This window comes from Drosophila simulans, chromosome 3L, assembly GCF_016746395.2.
Source record: "Drosophila simulans strain w501 chromosome 3L, Prin_Dsim_3.1, whole genome shotgun sequence".
NCBI classification, from domain to species: Eukaryota; Metazoa; Arthropoda; class Insecta; order Diptera; family Drosophilidae; genus Drosophila; species Drosophila simulans.
In genome coordinates, this window is record NC_052522.2 from 8662513 (window position 1) to 8686694 (window position 24182).

Genomic DNA, 24182 nt, shown 5'->3' on the forward strand with positions numbered 1-24182 from the left:
CTTCAACCAAGTAAATCGCGCGTCAGCCAAAGTTTTTGCCATCCCGCAGCTGCAGTTTCTCTTATTTCTAGTCCGTTCTAGCCCCCATCCGCTCCTCAATCCCCGCCAGAAACTAGAAGCATATGCAAATTCATTGAACTGAGTGAAACCCTCGAGCGGGCAGCCACTCGAGGCGAACTATGACCACTCGAACAGCCGGGCGCCGTTTGCAATTAGAAGATTGCGCATTGAGCAACGCCTCGGAAAAGTTTTCGACGTGCCGTGGATAAAGTTTTTGGCCGCGCCAGGTTCACTACATATCGGATCTGGCACCTCGCAGATGCAGAGATACATAGATACACAGGCGGCGGCATCATTTGTTATTCTGATTTCTCGACACTGCCATATCAAGTGGCACGCATCTGAGGCCAAACTGTGTGAAGGCTATGGGAGGTATATTTATATTTACCACAGCCGATATCCACAAGATACTCGACATATTTTTGTTTATGCATATTTCACACCCGAAGTCAAAAATAAGACTGAATAACCAAAATAATGCGATACAATCCGATAAGATCGGAATATCAGGCGAAAACGAGCGAATGTACCAATATATATCTGTTTCGTGTAATTGAGTGAAAAATAATTATTATTGATTAACCGACCTTGACTTGGTATTTACGCGTTTACGCACAATTACATGATACACAGCCGCAAACTCGACTGGAATACAAATGTATCTGGCGATGATGTTGCAACTTTTCCCTCCAATGCTTACCTGTCTGCAGAGGTTCTCGGTTCTCTTGGCTCATTCTGTTCAGTCGTTCCCACACGCAGGTAGTTAACGCCAAGAAGAAGTATCTATGAGATACATTGCTGAGCAGCCCGCATTGCCATGGCATCAAAGTGTGAAGAACTGAATAGCCAACCGAGAGTTGGCGTTACAAGTGCATGTTTGTGTGTCCCAGAGACTTATCCACCTGAATGCCAGAATGCCCAATTGAGCTGGTAGCTGGAAGTTATTAGCGCTGGCTTTGAGGAATTTCAATTTGGCTAATGCCAGGCGGCGTATCTCCGATCAGCACCTATGTATCTCCGTATCTCTGGTCGTTGCTCCTGCTTAAGTATGCCGAACCTTGTTTTCGACATTTATTTACTGTTTACATAGTTCCACTTGCGCCTGCCTCCGCCTCCGTGGAATTTATGCCCCGCCAATGTATCTATGTATATCTGTAAATGTATCTGTATCCGTACAGTACGTATCCGTATCTCCATCTATATCTCTTTCTGTTTGCTCTGGAGTGTGTTACTTTTACGTTTATGTGCTGTTTGTGATGCTAATCTCACGACGGTGCCATGCATACGATATGTTTCTCCTTCGGTTCTGCCCGTTTTGCTTTTGCCGTGCAGTTCCAGGTAGAGGCGCTCGACATAAAACTAAATTTTAATTTAATTGCGCACACCACTCGACTGCTAATTGAGCTGCCTTTGCTTTTGGGCCAAAAAACAGTATTACTCCGTGCCTATTAATATGAACATTAACATTGGCGCGTTACAAAGACGCACAGGAAGTCTTAGCTGCAGTATCTAATCATATCGCACAGTATCTGTATCTGTTTACCTGCGAGTATCTGTAGTATCTGTATCTATGCCTAAGGCATAGCAGTTCCAATGCCCCCGACCGTGTTACTAAATATTTAAGCAACTCGCAACAGAAATTAGAGCAAACCATGAGATATGAGCCCATGTATCCGCGTATCTCCTCCGCCGGCAAGTGTTTGTGTGCCGCCTGGCTAGATAAGTGAAAAGTGCAAATAGAGAAGGCAAAGGCAAACGTGACTCGTTTGGAGCGGGGAAAAGTGCTTAGCGGACAACTTTTCAAACGGATTCCATTTCCCTGACATGTACGTAGGTATGCATGCCTGCAGTTTGGGTGCGTGGGCTTATGTGTTTGCCTTCAAAGGAGCTCATCCTCGAGTAAAAATTTTAATTAACTCGAGAGCTGCGCATATGCCCCAATCCCATACCCAAATCATTAGTGGTTAGAGGAAGAGCAGCGGATCGCTCGGCACTGCCAATTAAAAGTTTAAGTTCCATTCCAAGTGAGATGGCAAATGGCATAGAACTCCACTTATGGCTTAACTGCCAACATAAATGTGCCAAATTTCGACTAAGCGAAATTCGTCAAAAAGTAGCAAAACCCATCAAGCTGAACCAAAAACGATCCATAACACTTATGTCGCGACGATCGTAAAGATCGTCAGCCAAATTCCGATTGCCCGAAACTTGTTTTGTATTTTGTTTTATTCATGAGATACACGTTTTATCCGGAATATCTGGTGGATAATTAAATATTTATTTCTGTTCCAGTTGCAGTCTGAGCTACCCTTTTACTCGATGCCCACCTCCATTCAAGCTTAGAACACAACACTCTCATCCCAAACTTATCTCATCAATTAAGTTCTGAGTTCTTTTCAGTTGAGTTTAATTGCCGACTCTCTCTCCCAATCGATTAAACTCTAAGCCAGAAAAAATTCTTAATTGATTTGGTGCTGGACACAAAACTAATTACGACTGCGTTTTAAGTATTTTACGAAGGCTTCGTCCAGTTGCTTAATGGCTAGAAATGAGTTTTCCACTCCGCTTTCCACCGAATCAAGTGGAAATAGTCGATGGGTTCGGGCTTAAAAGTTGGCTTAATCGTCATTCAATGCGGCACGTCTTTGGTTAATGCCATGGAAAAGCTGAGACGTGGGAAAAGCACTTGGCAAAGTCTGTAAAATACGTCTGCTATCAATAAATCACGGCTAAGGATTTAATGAACCCTGCGTTTAGTTCCCTTAAAACTTAATTAAATTATTTTAAAAACAATAACAATATGAAATATCTAAGCACCTTAAACTTACATCTTCAACTTGTTACAATCTATTTTACAGTTTCTTTGTGGCTCATATTTAGTTTACTACCTTAGCCAATACAATCTTTATTAAGAACAACATCCAACATTTATAAGGCACCATAAAACTATTAAAAAATGGTATTAAGCTTCACTATAGATAAGATACAATAAGCCCGCTTCCTACACATTGATACTCAAAAGTTTATCATCAATCTTAGGAATGCCTTTTATGCTGAATGTTTTAAGAGCAAAGGTCTCTATCAGCGTTGAAACCCATTGGCAATATTACGAAATGCCCAAAACTATTTTAGATTTTTTTATATTTGCGCTAATTAGTTTCAATTAAAATTAACGACGCCTATGCCCATCGATTTCACACGCATATAAAAAAAAGACGAAAAAGCAAAAAACAGACAGCGAAACATAAAAATCTTGCCTTTGTATGTGGCCACTTTCTTAATGTTTGCTTTAAATTTGTGTTTTTTACACATCTGACCTCAATACAAAAAGCAATTCGAGAGTGGCTCGATTCGGTTTCCAGTGTTCAGTTCAGTGCTCAGTTCAGTGTTCGAGTTCTGTTTAATTTCAGATGGTTGCTTCGAAGGCGGAATGATGTCATTGATTGGCTTGCTGGGTTTGCGTGCGCAAAGTATCTTGTAGTTTTCAGAGATCCATGGATCCAGATGTTGTCGACTGCTCGAATTCGAATTGGTTAGGCACACATGTATCATCCGTCTAACTCTCATTCATTCTCAGGTGTGTCCATTGAGGGGAACAAAACAATTTCCAGGAACACACCGTTCTGCATAACAAAACATGAGCGGTAGTGACAATTTTGTCCGCGGGTCTGTAAATACATATCTCATTTTCATTCATGCCTCGAGATTCTGAACTTCAGACATGACGAGTTCAGTTTGGTTCAGTTCAGTTCAGTTCAGGTTGGCCGGACTTGACTTTCTGAACCTGTTTGGGTTGCGTCCAGCCATCAAGAGGTCGTCTTGCTGTCCGCACATTTTAATTAGAATCAAGCCAAATTGGAAGCAATTAAGTATGTACAAAGCTTGTCCAAAGGAAGTTGTCAACTTGTTGGACTCTTCCGCTCGGACTTGTCGTGATACCACCTCATTCCTGCTGTCCCCTTGCTGATATTGCTGGAATGCATTTCCCGATAAGACAACCTGTAGGTTGGCGGCGATAAGATAAACTTCGAATGGCAACCAATTAAACATTTAGCACTGGCCACTTTGTGTGTATCTGCTGGATGCGCCCCCTTAGGGCCATAAAATGTGTGAAATTCGTCTAGGCAGCGGCACGGACAGGTAGTAGATACATTTGTATCTCACGCTCTTCGGTACCTGCCAGCATCTATTTTTAAACATACACCAGTGAATTCGTCAAACAAACAAACAAACGCCAAGAGGTTGCAGACAGCAATTGTATGGGCAAATGTATCTGTATCTAGATATATCTGCATTTGTTTCTCTGCCGATACATCTATGGGCGATACAATTTTCCACTCCCTTTGACCGATTTGCTCTGGTCAAGATGGTCGGGGCAACTCGTTGCTTATGCAACGATGATGCAGCAGCAGCACGAGCAGTGAAGTCAAAGCCAAATTCGCCGACGACTTACTCTTACACACTGGGAACACTTAGCCCCGTCCCGAATATCCCAAATGCTCGGATGCGATACTATATGCCCTCGATACCTTATGCTGGATCTCCATCATCGTTTAGAGTTCTTGGCTCATTGTTTGTCCATGTCTTTTGTGCTGCGTAATCGTTGTTTCCAATGAACAGACACACACAAACACTGTGAGGTACAAACGTCGCCGGATTCTTTCCTTTTTGTGTTTTTTTGATTCATGGATGCCAGTGGCGCGTTGTTGTTTTTGATTCTTTACTTTTGGATTGTTATGTTCACGGAAAAGGTAAAGGTTAATGCCTAGTGAAGTGTGCACAGCATCGGCATAGAATGAGGGGAACTCGAGTCGAACTCGAACGCAGATACAGATACAGATACAGATACAAATGCAGATATCTGGATACATAACTAACTAGTTGGCATTTCCGCTCCGAGTGGCGTTACCCCGGGGTTTATAATGCGTGTAATCGGCTTCGGTTTGTCGGTGGAAAGCATCTCATTCGGTTGCTATAATTTGGTAAACACTTTTGGCACCATTCGGCTTTATTTATTTTTTTTTTTGTGATACTAACTCTTTTTGCACCTTTTTGGTTGGGAGATTTTAATACCTTGGATATTCTCAAATAATATGTATGTATCTCTAAGTCGCCTGCTAGTCCCTAAGTCGTATTTACATTGCGCCATGTCTGCGACCGCACATAAATCAATTATTTGCACCTAAAGCCCATAAATCATTTTATGACGAGCTACAGCAAAAGACAAACATTGGACTGGTCAAAAAGGCCAGACATACATACATATAGACAGATAGAGGGGGTGGAACACGAAAAGCCCTCCACTGAGCCAAAAAGGTTAGCAAATTGCCAGAGTCGATTTTGTTTTCGCAATCTTCTGTGTTTTTTTTTTTATTTTTTGTGTTTGGTCCTAAGTGCCCTGAAAGCCTGGCTAATATGGCGTTGGCGGTCTTGTCTTGTTATCGGGAATCAACAAAGGCCACAATAAAAATATGAAAACACACACATCGTATGTGTGAATGATTTCTCAAAATGACCTAAGGCACTTTGATTTTTTGGTAGAGCTTTTCGCTAAGCCGGGCTTGTTTTGTTGCTCTTGAGTATTTCGAATTCATTCAATCGCCATCCGACGCGCTCTCTTTATTTTGTTCCCCTATTTGCTCGGCCTTTTTGTCCTGCCTCTTTTTGTTATTGTACATTTATACGGTTTATTGACTTTGGCCGGCGGTTTTTCGTTCTTAGCCAGTTTTTTTTATGCACACTGAGCTGAAGGGTAAACAAGAATGGAAGTAAGTGCAAACAATAACAAAAGTGTTAAATATGTTTAGGGGGCGTCAGAGGAGGCGAGATTAAAACAAATCAATAGAATTATTTTAAAGTTTTGAGCACAGCATATTATGGTCTTATAAAAGCTGCTTAAACCAAAAAAAAGGTTTAAAATTTAGGATCAAAATATATTATTTTTTATGATATTTATCTCTTTTCTGCTTTATCTAAATATGTATATATATCCGCAATCTTTTTAAATACCCATATACTAAAGAAGATAAAGTTCTGCAGAAGAAATATTCCCTTCCCTGAATTCAGACATTTGGCATTTTAGCACGGGGCTCCAAAGTTTAGCACTCCAATTCACACACCCCGATGATTGACTAATTCGCAATATCTATTTGTTCTTCTCCATTTGCAGGTGCGTATGTCGAACTAAAAGTCAAAACAAACAGGGAAATGCTATCTGCACAAATGTTTGCCTTCGCCGGGCAAACACTCATGTAGCAGATACAGATACACAGATATAGATAGATATACTCGTAGGGTACCTGTGCGGTAAGTTGGTCATACCCAGATAAGGTGCCCGAATGCGCAGTCAACTAGACAGCTTGGCGATGCGACCCCATGGCGAATTAAAATACCGGAGGTGTTCGAGTGTGGATGAGTTAAATCCAGCCAGGGATCATCAATCATTTAATAATAAATGCGCGACTCAACGCCAACGCGCTGCAAACCCCAACCACTGACGAACTAAAAGCCAAAAATAATCATAAAAACAAAGGCGATCCAAAAGCGGTATGAAAAATCCCCCTACGCTTGAGCGGTACAGAAATCCACCAAATATGAATATAAATGCGAGCTTAGCTCTAACAGAACAGTAGGAAAATTTAATAATAAAAAAACCAACTTTGGAGAGGAAAGGGGGGCTGCTTTGTCTGCAACTCGATGCCACCATTCACTTTTCGTTATTAATATATACGTATTCTTTCGGTTAAAATTATGCTAATCCGTTGAAATATGATTATGCCGAATGACAACAGCGTGACGGGGGCGGAGGGCGTGGCTGGTCTGGCCTGGCCTGGCGGATCGGTCGCATATATGTGTGTCGGCAGGTGTGCCCATTAAAACGAGGGTTTTGTGCATAATTTGATTGCCTTTCGCAGCTAATTTCGTTTACTGGGAAACCCGAGTGCCGAGCACTCTCGTCTAATTAAATACATGGCGGAAATTTTCATATTAAATCATTTGCGAGTTCCCCTCGCCCAGCGTGGAAGTGAAACTTTTTCAATTAAAGGAAAGTCGACCTTCAAAGCAAACAAATTTCGAAAATGGAATTGCTAGCGAAAAAGTAATTTAATTAGCTTAGCCCAAATAGGAATAAACAAAACGAAACCGATTCACAGAAAAGTCCTTTTCGCCCCAGCGTCTCCAAGTGGAAAGCGAAAGGGTTGAGCGGACCAACACGTTCGTCGCGTGCTTTTTTGGCCAAGAAAGTTTCACTTCGGTTTTGACGGCAGTGCCAGTCGCCAAACTTGGAGGCGCCAAAAGCAAATGGCTGAGAAATAAAACACAAACCGGGGTCTAAAAGCTATGCAAATTGGAACTCGCGGCAATTCGGGCAAGTGTTGACTTCCTTCATCGGCAAATGAATTTCTAAAATTTCTAGGGACCATAGGGAAAATAAAGAAGGTTACAGGATCTCTTTCATAAAATTCAAAATTTGAAAATTACCTGTCCGGTTTCTAGGCTTTCACAATATATCCTAGTTCGAAACGTCACCCGACTACCAATTGATCGAATCTTCCTATCAACAACTCAACACTTCCGGACTGTAATTTTATCAAAATTTCAGTTGACCATGTCCGGCAATTGGTTCAAATGGACTGCTCTTCACGGGCGCCCAAGAACTGTCGGCATAAACACTAATGGAAGAATTCTACGGCTTTTCGACGATGCCATAGTTCGATTTCGGCAGCCGTTCTACGAATCTTGGCGGCGTCGTAGGCGCCCTGAAGACTATGAAAAGAGAGAAATCCCAGTGCGACAGCAAGTTCCAAGGATACGGCACAATCGTATTCCAGGGACGAAGGAAAATCCTTGTCGCAAAGTGCCCAGTCTTCTTCCTAGGAAGGGTGAAGTGCTTGTTCCCACTCGCATTCAGCCGCCACGGAATTCAATGGGTTTCTCAGCTATAAGATTCTTTGGAAGCTCCGCTAATGAAGGGGGTTCTGGTGAACCACCGGAAAATCGCGAGGGAAAGCTCATTAAGTTTACAGTGGGTTCTCGTGCAGCCAAACCGAAAACGGGCAAGATTGAAATATCAAAAAAGGGACCATTAGGTTTTGAGACAACTAAACTACCAGTTCAAGAATCATCACCGCAGTCAGATTACTTATCAGGACTTTCGAAAAACAGTCCGGACAAGGAAACAACTTCAGACACCAGCACCACACAATCTTCAGATCGATCGGGAAAAGAAGGGAATGAGGAACCAATTATAGATGATATACCCAGATCATTCTCAGAATACATCAACTCAACCGCACATTGGGATTCCGACTCAAAAAATCCTTCAGGAATTCAGTCCCAGCAACCCGAAAGAAGCCAAAGTGCTGGGAATCCCCCATCTGGAGGGAAACCACCCACCAAACCTCCTACAGGACCCAGTGGTCCGTCAGGACCCAACAATCCTTCAAGACCACCATCAAGAAAGGATAAAAATCCATTTAGCGGAATGGGAACCGAACCGCCTAAGAAGCCACCTTTGGGAAGTAAGCCTCCTAGTAAAGTACCACCAAGAAGTACATCTCCCAAAAAACCACCAACAGGCAGTACACCTCCCCCAAAACCAACAAAATCTAGTAAGCCCCCTAGTAAACCACCAGCAGGACCAGGGAAGAAGTCAGCCAGTAAACCACCCACAGCAAATAAGCCCCCTGTTAAATCTCCAGCAGGACCCTCAGCACCAAAAGGAGGAGCTGGAGGCAAGTCTGGGAAGGGTGCAGGTGAACCGAGGGTCATAACCCTAATGCCTGGCGATGGCATTGGGCCAGAGATATCGATGGCAGTCATAAAGATCCTTGAGGCCGCAAAAACTCCTTTAATCTTTGAGCCTGTTGACGTGACCCCAGTGTTGAATAGCCAGGGTATGACATCGGTGCCGGAGCAGGTGATCGAGAGTATGAACCGAACGAAAGTTGGTCTCAAAGGTCCACTGATGACACCCGTGGGCACTGGCTTCCGCTCCCTCAATCTAACCCTGCGCCAGCTATTCAACCTATACGCCAACATTCGACCGTGCAGATCCCTGCCAGGTGTGGAAACAGTTTACGGCGATGTGGACATAGTGACCATTCGCGAGAACACCGAGGGTGAGTACTCGGGCATTGAGCACACCCTGGTTAACGGTGTGGTGCAGAGCATCAAGCTGATCACTCGGAACGCCTCACTCCGGGTGGCCGAGTACACCTTCCAATACGCCTTGGCTATGAAGCGGAAAAAGGTGACGGCCGTGGCTGAATCTCAGGTTATGAGGATGTCGGACGGGCTATTTCTGCGGTGTGTCCGCGAAATGGCGGCGAAGTATAAGAGCAAAATGGACCAGGCGGGCATTAAATATGAGGAATCCACCATGACTACCGTTTGCCTGAATATCGTCCAGGATCCCAAGCGATATGATATGCTGGTGCTGCCCAATCTCTACGGGGATATCATTTCAGACACCTGCGCCGGATTGATTGGAGGATTGGGTCTGACGCCGTCGGGTAATGTGGGCACCAATGGCGCCATTTTCGAGTCGGTTCACGGAACTGCGCCGGATATTGCTGGCAAGGATTTGGCCAACCCGACCGCTTTGCTGCTCTCCTCTGTGATGATGCTGCACTACATCGGATTGCATGAACATGCGGAAAGGATTGAGAAGGCAGTGCTGAAGACCATTAGGGATGATAATATCCGCACCATGGATCTGGGCGGCAAGGCGAAATGCTCCGAGTACACCGATGCCCTGATCAAAAACCTCAAGTGATCCACTTCTAGAAACAGCAATGCTTTTTTATCTTCTAACTCAATGTAAAACTTCATTAAAGTTGAATAGGTCCTTGTATGATCTTTATGTTAGCTTCTATTGGACGCAGATTAAGCCGACCTCCGCTTTGGTTCGTTTAGCGTCTTATGATTTTTTGAAAATTCAATAAAAGAGACTCCCTTTCGTGCCCAAATGACTTTGTCAAAGCATCTCCACCCGGCATGAGTTATCTGATGGCTCTGATCACACTAATTTTGCAACAGGCTATGAAGTAACCAAACATCAGAGGAAACCGCCTGCTCTTGGACGAGGAGTCAAAAGCCAAAGCAGACTGAATCAGCAGAGACCACAATGCCATGCCACTCCACCACCGATCCCAGTCCCTCCGACTGTCCTGGAAACTGCTGAAACTCCCCCATCCCGACAAATTCCCAGCCAGCCAGTCTAACCAGTGCCAAAGTCAAAGTCGGACTGCCAGAAAGCCAGAGAGCCAGTCCCGCAGCCAGAGTCAGTCAGTCTCTGCGCCCGATGCAAGTCATCAACCGCAGCACATGGTCGGTAACTGGTAAGTGGGAGCGGGGAACTGGGAACTGGGAACTCTGGTTCCAGCCCACTCCACTGTCCCCTGGCCAAGTTACGTTGCATTTTTACATGCATGTTCTGTTCAGACCGGGTCCCAGCACAAACTAAAACTCAAACTCAAACTCCGACTGGGAGTCGACTCCTCGGTGTGCTGCGTTTAAAAGAACCGACCCTGCTCCTAAACAAACCGAAACTACTAGCCAACAGCAGCAGGCAAACAAGTAGGAAGTCTAGGCTGGAGGAAACGACTAGGACATACCCAGCTTTGTATGTATGTAGCATTTAATTTTGCGATTAAGATTTTCAAATGAGCAAAAGTTAAGTTCGTCTTAGAAGTAATATACCTTCTCTATAAGCCAAAACCACTGGGTAAAAACGGAAAGAACAACACGTAAGGGCACTCCTTGGTTCGAGGTTCAGTGGAGCGTGCAAGAAAAAAGAGCAGGAAGAAAATGCCACAGAATCAGCCAAAGAGCCATATAAAAATTAAAAAGAAACCAAAGGAAAAAATTTAATTTTGTGTGCAAGAGCGGGACAATGCGATGGTGTGTGTGGTTGTGAGTGTGTGTGTGTGTGTGAGTGCATTTCAAAGAATTTTGATAAACAACAAAGCCGTCGGAGGGAAAGAGACAGGGAGTTGGAGGACCCCAACAGAACCAAAAGATAAACTCCGTTTTGTGTATGTGAAACAAAAGTTGAGAATTTTTCAACGCACAGTAACCGGTTTTCGGTTTCATTTTCCCCCTGCGCTCCAACACCCCCTTCCCAACCAACAAAAAAAAAACCGAAAACTTCTGAAGCTGACACCATGAGCGTGGTCAGGAAGCGGAAAAGGGGGTGGCCCCCAACCAAAAGGAAACGGGGGCGAAAGCGCCTGCAACTGGATGCGGCCTAGTTGTCGCTGTCTTTCCATTCATAAGCGGCCCTCAACTGCAGCGTAGCCCAATTTCAATTGGCCAAAACACGCAAAGGCCAAGTTCTGCTGACTTCATTTTTTCCAACGAATTCTGGCCCACTTGCGAATGGACAAAGAGCAGCTGAATAGAAAAACACTGGGCGCCATAATTGCCATGCACCATGCCACTGCCACTCCGCTCATTAGAATGCTAATTTGTAAATGCAATCCGTCAGTTTTCCCTGGAGCTGTGAACATTTGTGCCCTCGTAATTGCCCCCGGTGATTTTGATTTCCCTGGAAATGCCGCAATACGAGTCCCACGAATGATGGCCAGCGAATTATCTACATATATGTTTAGTGCGCCGGCCCAAACAATGTAAACAGATTTAAATGAGGAGGCAGTGGAAATCCAAATGAGATCACTTCTCCCTACAAATAGAACACTAATAGCACGGGCATACCAAGTAGAAATTCTGGGAATAACTAAAGTACAGGCCATTTAATCGCAAAGATATGGCCAGTGTTTTATCTAAGAATATTTACTTTGCCATCTTGCCAGGTAATTAGCCAGTCCACAACGCTAGATAAGCAAAAGCATTCATATATTTAACATTTGGCATGCGCATATTGATTACGAAAATAATCAGCAAATTTGTTAGGTTACCAAGTCCAAGGCACTTGGCATTTTAAGCTATCTCGCTCCTTTCAATCTATCTATATATACATTTCTAACTGACTTTCTTTCTATTCGGGTTACTGTTCCATTAGCCGATAAATTCACTCAGCCATAACCCCGTTGGCTGCTTGAAAAGGGGTTTAGTTTGATGGTTTGCGGAGTTAACCCCAACTTGAAAACTGATTTCCCATGTTCGTACACACATTTTCACGCCCAACCCATCCCCAAGCACGACCCACCAGTGTTTTGCCCCCATGACATGGGTTCCGAGCACTTTTACAAAGATTTACGACCGCTGTCAATAGAGCTTTGCATAACACAAACTTCCACTCGGCAGCAGAAACAAAACAGCGCCGGCTACAAAAAAAAGAAAGTATTTTCGAATTTAAATCTATTTGTCACTTGCAAAACTTGTGCTACCTTTTTTGTACAAAGGTCGGACCATCGGACTCTGGGCACAAAAAAGGTAATGCAAAGTGGCAGTTACAAATTTGCTGAAATCAAATGCGGCATGAACAACAACAACAACAGCAAGGTGGTGCAAAATAGAGGACCGGATATATATGGGCCATGCACCAAAACGTTCCATTTAAATGAGTTGGATTGCCCACACTTAGGTGTTTGTCCCAAGTTCCCCAACTCCCAAGTCTGAATTGTCTTGGCCAAATCGCCACCCTTGTAACGTTTTTCCCAATGCCCTTTTCAATCGTGGCAGCCTCCCCAAAACCCAGAGAGGCTAAACACTCCATTGCAGAGACAAGTGGGGATGACTCTTGAAAGGGGTAGGCTTGTAAGTACTCTGGAATTTTATTTAATAGATCTTTAAATCAGTAAATATAGTTGTAAAATTGTAATATATTTACAAGCTCAGCAATATCTAATTTATTGTATAATCAATCTACTCCCACATTTGATAGAACCCAATACACCCCCAGAAGAACAATTACACTGGGTGCGCAATTCTCTTTCTAGATGGAACAATAAGAAACAGAGAAACAAAAATGATTTGCATTTATTTATCTTGGTAGCTCTTCATCGTCCTGCTTCTGTGTTTGAATTTGTTATTATTCTCGCACCCCGGAGGTCTCTGGTTTGGGTTTGGGTACTGCTCCGTATTGTTGTGTCCGCTCCTTCCACCTCATCAACCCGATTCCAACTCCATTTGGTTCCATTCTGCGCCCCGCTCGCTCCAGCAAACATTTCTATGCGGCGATGATAAAAATAATCCCATTTATTGTTTAATGCTTAATAAATAAAGCAATTTTTATTTATTTGCCAGCAGTTTGTTGCTGTTGTTTGCGTTTGCGTTTCAGTTGTTTCTTTTCCATCCCGTTGTATCATCGCCTTCGTGCAATTGCGTTCTGCGTTCTGAGTTCTGTGAGCTTTATTGATTTTTATGCCTCGAAGATGTGGTTGTTGTTAACGCCGGCAAAATACCATCAATTGTTTATTGTTTTGATAATGCGTTCGCTTGTACTTTATTGTTTGTACTTGTGTCGAGGGTTTTGCGTGCAATCGTGGGAGTCATCGATAAGGGTTTCGTGTCGACGTAACAATTGCGAACAAAGCGATAGTTAATTGGGATCAAATTGAATGTGGTTTGCTGTCTCTGCGTATGCAGGGTTCCCTGTTAATTGAAATATTTGGGGAGCAATAGAGTCCCATTAGGGGCCACTTTATGGAATTGGAAGAAATAAAAACAAAAATATCTTCAATCACAGACTTTTAAGTTTTTGCTTTGAATAAACTTGAATGCGCGTTATTGGTCTCATAAATATTAAAAATCTATGGCTATTCTTATGGCCGAAACTAGTTTTTCAATTTATTTATAACAAAGATTGATAGTAATCATTGGTTGGCGCCTCAACTTTGTCTTTCAAATATTCGTTTAATAACCGCATTGTCTGTTATTCAACCTTTATGTTACAAAACTTAAAGCTTTTGAGGTTGGTGTGATCACGTTAAAAGATATGTTTTTAAATGAAAACCAGCAATGAACGCTCTTAAATCCCAACGTGTATATACGTTTTATCCAATCCAACCTTAACCTTTTGCTTAGTTTACCTATACAAAACATTAATTTACCTTTATTGATTACCATGGTCACACTATTCGACCTCCGTTGCTTCTGGTAACCTTTTGATCCCACTTCCTTTTCCCCACCACATCCTTAACTCAATCAGTGATTAAGTTCGACTTGACTTAACTTTAATTTGCTGTAACTCAAGCCCACGATTAAGATAGTGGTCTGGATCCAATCCTCCCGGCAGCCAATTGGCCTGCTTCAGGATAATGGCGTTCAAAGCCCCACCAGGCTGGCATCCGTTCACTCCGGCTGTCTGCCCCTCCGCTCACGTGTTAAACAGGAAACCCGCTCGGGGTCTCCGTTGTTCCGCCGCCAACTATCGCGATTCACATCTACGAACATGTATGGCGATGGCTGCCGTGCATCCTGCCGTTCTGCCTGATTTGCCCAATTGTGCAGCTAAATATATATATAAACTCACATATATCTGAAACCGAGGAGAGCGCTGCAACCGGGAAGCATAATAAAATTGATTGCAATTTTCACGCTGGAAGCTTGGCTTTCCCGGAGCTCACGACCCAGTTATTCCACATGAGCCGCCGTCAAGAGCCGGAGCACCTTACATGACGGCCAAAAAAAAAAGGAAAAAAATGGGTAAAGCCATGAAAATAGCACGGAAAATGGAATATAATACAAGGGAACAACTTTTGCATAATGCGCTTGCACTTGCAAACAAAACCCCAAGCCCACTTGCCCGCTGCATAATAGATTTTCCGTCCAGCCAAACCTGGAGTGGAATGGAACTCTAGGTGCACGATGACCTTAGCCGGGGTTCATTGGCTTGCAGGTCAACCGGTGCTCGAGCATAATTTTGGGCCTGGCTTGTTTAAAATTGCATACTGTTTATTAATTTCCAACTGCTCCTGATTCTATATACTTTCCTCGGCCCTGTTTGCCCAACTTTTCCCACGGCCTCCACCGATGCGCTGGCGAGGCTGTCGCGTCATTTAAAATTTACAACTTTTAATTGAAAAAACACTAAGCAGGATCTCGTGATGAAATATTACTGCAGCAGTTCGGATACTTAATTACGTGCATATACACACGGGCGTATCTCAAGCTCAACAGGTGACTGTGCAGATACTCTGCGGTGCTCCTTCCTGTCCCGCTTTTCGTGTCACGTAGCTCCGGAGGTTGGCTAGTTGGTTTTGGTTTCGGTTTACGTTCTTAATCACCGGAACTGGCTGCACTGAGTCCAGGTAGCCGGGCGGCAATTAGTGTCTCGGCCACGCCCACAAAAGCCCCACCAAATCCAGTGGACCACCCCAAACGAACCACCCAACCACCCAACCACCCAGCAACCCACAAGGGCAACAACAATGGAGTTCAGAACGCGTAAGTTTTCTTTGGCAGGTTCGTGTTGCTGCTCTTGTTGCGGGCTGTTCTAGTTAGTTGAAGTGCTCTGACTTGCCGGCGTTTACAACTTTGCTTAAGCTTCTTTGGAATTTCGCAAAACATTCGAAATGGCCGGGGAAGAGCACTTAGGGAATTAGAAACTTCCTGAATGCAGTTGCGGAACTTATAACTGCAACGATTGGTAAATAAAATTTAATTTCTATTGAATGGGCAACCACAGAGGCTTAGTAAATCAAATCTGTCCCTTCTAGTGTGTGGTTTTATTTACTGACTTGAAAGCTTATTGCGAAAATTCAACACAAAATCAGAGCACAACTCAAATGGCATTTAACCTTGATTCAGTTATAGAATCGATCGAAATTCGAGTATAAACATGAAGTTATTTGTTTGTTTTTTTATGCTGATCCCCAATGTATTGTCAGCTGATCCAAGCAAACATCTCCATCGTTTATTTGTTGATATTTACTCGCTTTTTTGTATACATGGAGAAACATAAGTAAGCTCGAATATCCCCTGCGATGCGTAATTCTTTTATGGGATTCTCCTTCATCTTCTCGCGCAATTTCAATTATTCACACTCGACATTTAATTGTATTAATTAAAGCAGCACGAGAATGTTGAACATTTATTACATGTCTCTGCAGCATGCCACACTCTTTTCCTCCTGGGTGACCGTGTCCTTATCAGCGAAATTTCCCCCTTTTCCTTCTGAAGCGCGTTTCCGGCGTTAATTGAATGCAGATTCCACAGAGATGTTGGGGCTGTGGGTGGTGGGGCGATGGGGGTGGCTTGTGGGTTGCAGGGACACCCGCTTCGCACTGCCAATTAGCGCAGGGTGTGGGGAAAGTGAAGGGGTCAGGGGAGCGGAACAGAAACATTCTGACCTCTTGGCATTCATGGACTCTTTGCATTGCCAATTTATATTCTTTGATTGATTATGGCAAATACATTTTTTATTTTATCGACCGGTTGATTGATGTTCTGCAATTGCCGATGGATCCGAAAATCGACGGTAATTTATTTATGCATATTAATGAGCCATTTTTGATTGCCGGTGTGTCATTGAGTCAAGTGGAAAAGTGCAAAAATAGAGGACAACAATGATAATGCTTTTTTTCGCTTGGTAATGTTTCGGTTTTAAGTGTCCTTCTCCTGGTTATGCAAACTTCCTTGTTTTTTCTCCTTCTGGTCCATCAAAGGCCATTGCCACGTGTCGTCAGCTGAAGCGGAATACAACACCTGCCTCTCAGCCTGCCCCATAAATAATTTATTTAACAAAAAGCATGCCCAATGGCAGCACTGACACTTTAAGCAGCGCACTCGTAATCCCGAAATGTCAGCCAGCCCAACATTTCCATTCCACCCATTTTTTGCGCTCCGGGAGCCACTTCAATTTGCCAGACAGAAAATCATCTGAGCTCCTCCTCTTCCACGGATCATTGTTCAAATGGCATAAAAACAATGGCAACAATAATAATAAAGCACATAAATAAATGATAAGTTGGCCACATGCACAAAAGGACGCGACACGCGTCACGAAAGGAGATGGCAATGTCATCGGAATGGGGACAAAAAATATAGTACCACCTAAATTGTAATATTCAACACGGTGAAATATGGCTGAAGTTGCTCTGAAAGAGGTTTTTGCGACGCTAAGAGGATACATAAGAGGATATCAGAAAAATACATGAAGGTAGCAATACATTGGCTATTTGAAGAAGAACTTTAATGGAACCTTGACCAATAACTATTATTGATGTAACTTCTAAAATTACTTAAAATTTCTTCATATACATATATCACAGAGAGAGAAGTTACCATTCTCAATAGTTAGTTAATTAAACAACACATGGTGGCTTCAACTTAGTTCAACTAAAGCTTCCGAACCACACACATTGCCCCAGTTGAATCTTCCAGCTGATGATTACAATTAAATACACATAATTCCCGGCTAATGACTTGGCTAGAAGCAGCGGACAAAATCAAAGCGAGCCGCGCTTATCTCAGCCACGTTAAGCTGGCAACATAATTTAAGTCCCACAGACACGCAGACAGCCTCCCTCGAATAATCGCAGATGCACAAACACATGCGCATTGCGCACACACAAGCAAACTGACGCCGGCAAGTGTTGGCCACTTCCGTTTCCGGTTGGCGCTGATGATGCGACTGCTGCGACTAACTGTGCCGCTGATATCGGTTAAAGCTCTGCACTAAATAACTGCCATTTAGTCTGCGGTAGTCCCGTGACATCCCCTACGGTTCCAAACTTACGATTCCCAGTCAATTTTGCAACTGGCAAAACTTTGACAATTTCCAAGAAAAGATTCTCCCACTGAATTTAGGCAGAATATCAGCAAGTTGCCAAAGTTTTTGCATTTCGCCAGCTGTTTACTCTATAAGGAAAACAAGAGGCCAACATTACTTCCCCCAAGCCGCCCTCGAAGTGCTGGCCATAATTTACATAACTCTCTGCGCAATAAAAATTAATTTGCTGCCCATTTGGAAGTGCTTAATTTGTAAACGAGACCATTGGGGTCGTCATGGAATCGCTTCAAATTGCTGACTAAGGTTGGGGCTTGTATCCAGAAATACATATAAACACGTACATATATATATATAGCTCTCGTGTTGGTGGCTTTATCGGTGCTGCCTTTACATGTTTAACAAGCTGTGCTTGCCTTTTGTTGTGGGCGCAGGATAAATTAACTTCCAGATGGAACAGGGAGCAGGAAGGATCAAAGGGGAAGTGTTGACATGAAGTGGAACAGTGAAGTTACTTTGTGTGCAAAATAAAATCTAACAAACTACGCACTTTAATTATTAGCTATACAAAGTATAAACTAAAGTAAAAGAATAATATTATTTCGCAACAAAAAGCTAATTTATCAATAACAATGGTTCAGCAAATTTATTAAAAATTCTGTCTGTTTACATTTATATGAAAGATGTTAACATCGTTGATGTTCATAAAGCAATTTTGCAGTACAGCATTATTAAATTGTCTTGTTTACAAGCCATTTCAGTTGCATTGGGACCTTTTTGATATTTTCTATGACCTTCAAATAATCAAGATTTCGTGTATATAGGGTATTCAAGATTCCGCCTTAGCTGACCGTCATTCTTTGGCATTTATTTCAGAGATTTTATCGCTGCTCAACGGCAAAAGCAACATCAGCAATCCGCAAAACACGAGCAACTTTTATGGCAAAAACGCAAATGGCGATGAATGTTTGCAATAAAACAAAAGTCGAACAATGCCTGGTTGTTTCTGTTTCTGTTATTGTTGTTCCTGTTTTTGTTGACTTTTTGTTAATGTTTTTGTTGTTGTTAGTGGTGTAAGTGTTCCTGTTGTTCCCGTTGCCATTGCTGTTACTGCCGTTATTGTAGCATTTATTGTCTGACCCCCAATAGCCGGTTGATTTTAAAATGTCCCTACCGCCTTCGGGTGCTGTTAATTATGCAGTTGACTGGGCGAATTTATGTCTTTTTACTGGCTGTGGAGGAATGGGTTATGGAGATCGCACTCGACAATCACCGAATTCCCTGCACTTGACACCCATTCAGAGGAATCAAATCGGGGAAGTAGTCTCAAGTAGCAGCTTCCTCATTGCCACCAAATGGGTTACAAGAGCGCAATTGTTCATCGTTATTTATCGCCCAGTTGGTAGTTGATTAATAATTGTCATAGGCAAAATGCGAGACAGTAGAAAGATCTGAAAATAGAATCATCAACATTTGCGCTCTTGACTTTGACCTCTGTGGGTGTCCCTCGATTGGAGCTTCCGCTCGGTCTCGGATCCCAGTGGGCGGACACATATATGACATATCCAACCCCTTGTGGGCTCGACAAATGTCAAGTAAATCGCGTCAACTGTACAAGAGCTGCGACCTCGACAGTCCGGGGATGAGCAAAAACCCCAAGCTACGTACATCCATCCCATCCATCCATCCGCATGGAGAAGGCCAAGTGTGGGGCGCTAAGTGGGGACCTGGGGGCTGTCTGGATATTTGTCTGTAATTCCGTTCATGTGGGCGGGCGTTACGTAAATCCAGACGAGCAGCTAGCTAGCCTGGCTGCCTGTCGCCGTGCATTTAATGCATACAAATTGGTCTGATTTAAAAGAGCCTGAAAAATGCTGAAACAAATTTTTAACGGGGCTGGGCCGCAGATTAAACAGCAACTGGGTGCTGGCATTAAGGAACGACGACTGGTGCATCATCATCCATAAGTCTAATGCGCCACTCAATGAGGGTGAGCAGAGACGTGGATGTCTAGTAACATCTTGTGGGGCTTATACGAGTATGTATGTACTGCCTGGCTGTAAAATGTTGGGCATTCAGTAATGGCAATATACTCTGCATTACTAGGGCTTAGTCTAGTCTAGTACCTTTCCTCAACATTTTACACAGACATACATATGCACTTGGCATTTAGCCCCACAAAATGGGTGCATTCAATCGAGTGGCGGCCACTGAAAGTTTCCATCTGTCGAATGGAAAGCCAAAATAAAATGATTAATAACTTTTGGCCATGCACTCCACAACCACTGGGTTTTTTGGCTGTCAGAGACAGTTACCCCACCAAACTTTTCCAATAAGCCCCTCAGTAAATCCGGAATCTGTGCAGGGCATCTGGTAAGTGGCCATCAAGCTATCCCAATTCCAGTCCTTTCCGGATGCAGCCCCCCTCAACATTTTCAAAATTGTACATTGCTTTTTGTCAAGAACTTTTCACGCTTGCCACCCCATTTCTGGTTGCATGTCAACGCGCTGCCATCGAACGATGTCATTGTTTCCAACTCGGCTGATTTCAAGCTAAAAATTGGAGTTTATCAAATAGATATTTAAAAAAGTTAAGTACTTATAAAAAGGGGGTAGAATTCGGTGAACATATTAATCTAACAGTGCTGAGTTATCATCTTCAAAAACTACTTTATCAATACTACTAAATTCGGTCACAGATAAAGTGGTTCCCAACTTTTTAAATCTTCCTCAAGCAAAGTTATTTAGCTTTTTTGTATCTTGCGCCGTCAACTCTGCTGGAAAAATATTAGCAAACTGTGTCAGCTGTCATGTGGCACGACCCGTGGACTTGCCGCCCGACAAACTGCAGTGCGTGTGGTGGTGCAATGTGGTGCAGTGCGGCGGTGGTAGGGGTGGGTTGATGGTGGTGCCGTGGTAGAGCCAACCACTTGACGATGCGTTATTTGTCTTTCGACACGGCGCATCATCAACAGCGGGGTTGCTGTGGCTCCTCATATTTTATTCAAGGCAAGTGTCATGTGCACATGAACTCAGTCAGTCAGTCGGTGAGTGAATAGCAGCCACTTCCACTTGGCCAGGCATGAACTCTGACCCCCCACAGGAAAGCGCCTCCTTTGCTCCTCTTTTCCCCTCCTTCCACACTTTCCGCCCCCTTATTGGCCATGTCCAGCTGGTAAATGGCTTTTAATTGCCGCCATGCAGGCGAGACGATGAAGAGGTAAATGGAGGTGAAACAGTGCATTTTCCAAACATTTTCACTCAATAAACTGCACTAAAAATAGACGCCGCCGCATGTTGAACTTTGACACACAAGCAAACAAACAAATTACCTCTAGAGGTCGACGAGGGAAAATGGGGAAAATCTTCCTTCACGCACAAGTTGCAAGTTGTATAAACAAATCTGTTTCCATCAGATCGCCTTCCCCGTCACGATGTCAGTCAAATGCATCCACAATTTCAGCTGTGCCCCTGTTGTTTAGCCCGTTGTTGCCACATAATTAAATCTGAATTCAAACAAAATGCGCTAAACATTTCAAAGTATTTTATGGTTGTCGGATGGATATTAAAACGGGCGGTTAAATTGTAAATAGATAGGGGAAGTTGATGTGAAAATAGAAGTGATGATGATTTCAAATGCACTCGATTTGGGTAACTTCAAAATTTGATACATACGTATTCTTAGAAAATAATCAAAATAAAAATATGTCTTGTCAATATATCCTCTTTTACTTATGAACTGTTTTTAGAGTAGTTCTTATATGGAATCATATATAAATTTATTATACAAATATCCCTTTTAAATCCTTGACTAAATCTGTGCTTACTTTCTTTTCTTTCGTTACAGGTAAGGGGCACCGATTTCCTATGGCACCGCATTTGTAGTTTGTATCTGGTTGAGTACACATAAGTATAAGTATCTGCAAAGTTGGCACTCGCAGCTTGGCTTGCCAGACACGCAACAAATAAGTGCAAGTGGTGCGAGCTGTTTGTTGCCTGCTTGATGTCCTAATGCCCCAAACAACAACTTTCAGCGGCAACAGGCCAAGAAAAAAAGGAGTAGCGGCAGCGTTAACAAGGAGAACGAACAGGGAAATCACAACAATTGCCAGTAAAGTCTTTAAACAGCAAACGGGGACAGATACAGATACAGATACAGCTAGAAAGACAGGGCTACAGACAGCGGATTCTGCTGCTTGACAACAAATGATGGCAACAATTGTTGCAGACACATTGACGGCAGCAACTACGAGGAAGGAAACTCACTTGGCAGGGGTTCAAGTAGCAGTTTGGTGGAGCAGCAGGGGAGAAGCTGTAGGATTTTTGCGTTTAGTTTTCCAGCTTCTTCTTTATCGTTTGGCCTGCCGCTGACAGGCGAATGTTGCACGACCGACTGCTGAACGCACATTCCACTTGGCAATGCTGATGAAAATAGCTAGAATCAGCACAGAATTCAGTTTAAATACCATTTTATGGTATTTCAATTACATAACTCGGATAATGAACTAGTCAACTAAAATGTTTATATTAACTTAAAGCGTCATGGTTGGCAGTTAATCTTATACTCTCATTAACTAAATAGTTTATGCAACTTGTTATATTACAAAAGGGAAATGTACTTAGGCGATTCCAAAGAAATTTGACCTTACAAATGAACTGCGGTTTTGATGATGATTGTCAGCTAGATTCTAGCTAAATAAGCCGCACTTCTCGGAGTGCCTGCAGCATGGAAAATTGATAATGAGGCGCAGGCCAGACTTCACAGTCTGCCATATTTGGCAGCAAATGTCCGATACTCCCTGTGGACGGATGGAACTGAATGAATGGCCGGCTGGAGTTGCATGAATGACTGGTTGGCTGACCAACTGCAGATGCTATATACAGATATAGTAGCATGGAGTGATATGGCATGGTGCACAAACTCCCCGTCAGTTTGTCTGGGGGCCGTGGAAAGCAATCAAGCGTGCGATAAGATAAGCCTGAAGCCCGGAGCCCGAAGCCAGCTTACAGCTCACAGCTGAGCAGACTCAACCTGACTCCCTCCCGAGGGCCAAAGTTTTAATTATGATTGACATGCGGTCGGCGTCGACGTTTCGGTTTGGTTCGGTTCGGTTCAACCTCCCCTCGCAACGGCATCGATTTCGACACAACTTAATTTCTGAAGAGGGTTGTTGATTGCCCCGCTCGGTGTCCCCCAACTTCCATTTGTAAGTTCCCCCCCTGCCTTTGAAATGGCGGTGTTGAAACTCATCAGTCAAATGCGAGACAATTGCAACACAAGTTGCTGCCACGGACCACGGAACCATCCCTCAAAACCGACGAATCTGCCCTAGATGAGGGTTGATTGCGATCCACAACGGGCGCACAACTTGTTACAGAAGGGCGCAGAGACAGTCGAGGGTATTGTAACATTTTGCACACAGAAATATTAAATTATGGTCGCATTAACTGCAAACACGCAACACGAACAAGTCACTCCGATTGCGTGCTTGCATAAATCTGGCACGCAACAAAAAATATTTAACTGATGGGATTACCGGCGATAGGGTGGTCCGCTTTAAGAACCCAAAACGGAACAGTTGTCATATCGATTTATGAAAATTGCGGAAAGTCAACTATACCCTCGAGATGATATGGCAGATCAAAGGCATAATTTTTGACATTTCTTATTAGATTTACAGACTGAATAGGGATGTTTGGTAATTGCAGGATGTCTAATTATACATATACTTTATATACCTTCCACTTTATTTATATTTTAAGTAATATGTATATATTCTATATATTCAACATTCCATTACCTTGCTTTAAAAAGTAATATTGGTTAGTTTTAAACAGTGCGAAGCTTGGTTGATTTATCGTTAGTTTCGTTTTTATGAGCCTGTGCCAAATACTGCTGAAACTTTTGGCAAATTGTCCATTTAACAACAGATAAAACCGACTTTACCTTTCAAGTTAAACCTTTTGGTTTATTATCCTTCGTGACAGGCTGGCAAATGTCCGGGAAAATGCTTCCGCGGGAAGACTACACATTAAAGTGAAACATTTCCCTTTATAATCCTTCGTGACAAACATCACTTATCATTCACACTGTCGTCCCGACATTATGTCAGATTTCTTATTTATATAATGGTCGTAAAGCAGTATTTCCTCTCCGCCTCACTCAGCCCGCATTTGAATATTAAAGATTATGCAAACGGATGGGATGTTTTAGTTGGCCGCAGGGGGTCTGTCGCTTCCTTGAACTCTCCCAGTTTTTTTTTCCTTTTTCTTCTGCTTTTTTGTCATATGAGAATAGCCAACCCATTCAATAAATACACTGCAAGAAAAGCAAGTAGGGGAAGGAGGAGCAGTGAGGAAGCCCGAAGCAGACAGACAGACAGGCCTCCCACAGAGCCCAAAACTTCCGTTCCATTTAAGCCGTTAAACGCACAACGCATTCATCTTAATTAACAAACGCGGCGCGGGGGGAATCAGGTGTGCC

At 43.2% G+C, this 24182-nt stretch overlaps 2 protein-coding genes across 2 annotated transcripts in view; both read left to right on the forward strand.

The window, feature by feature from the left end:
• Nucleotides 1-24182, forward strand: part of LOC6737349 (division abnormally delayed protein) — a 64005-nt gene that overhangs the window by 1423 nt on the left and 38400 nt on the right. The gene's annotated exons all lie outside the window — the stretch shown is intronic.
• On the forward strand, nt 7574-10031 carry LOC6737348 (probable isocitrate dehydrogenase [NAD] subunit alpha, mitochondrial). Its single transcript, XM_002084150.2, has one exon. The coding sequence runs from the start codon at nt 7670-7672 to the stop codon at nt 9836-9838; it is 2169 nt and encodes a 722-aa protein (XP_002084186.1). The 5' UTR covers nt 7574-7669; the 3' UTR covers nt 9839-10031.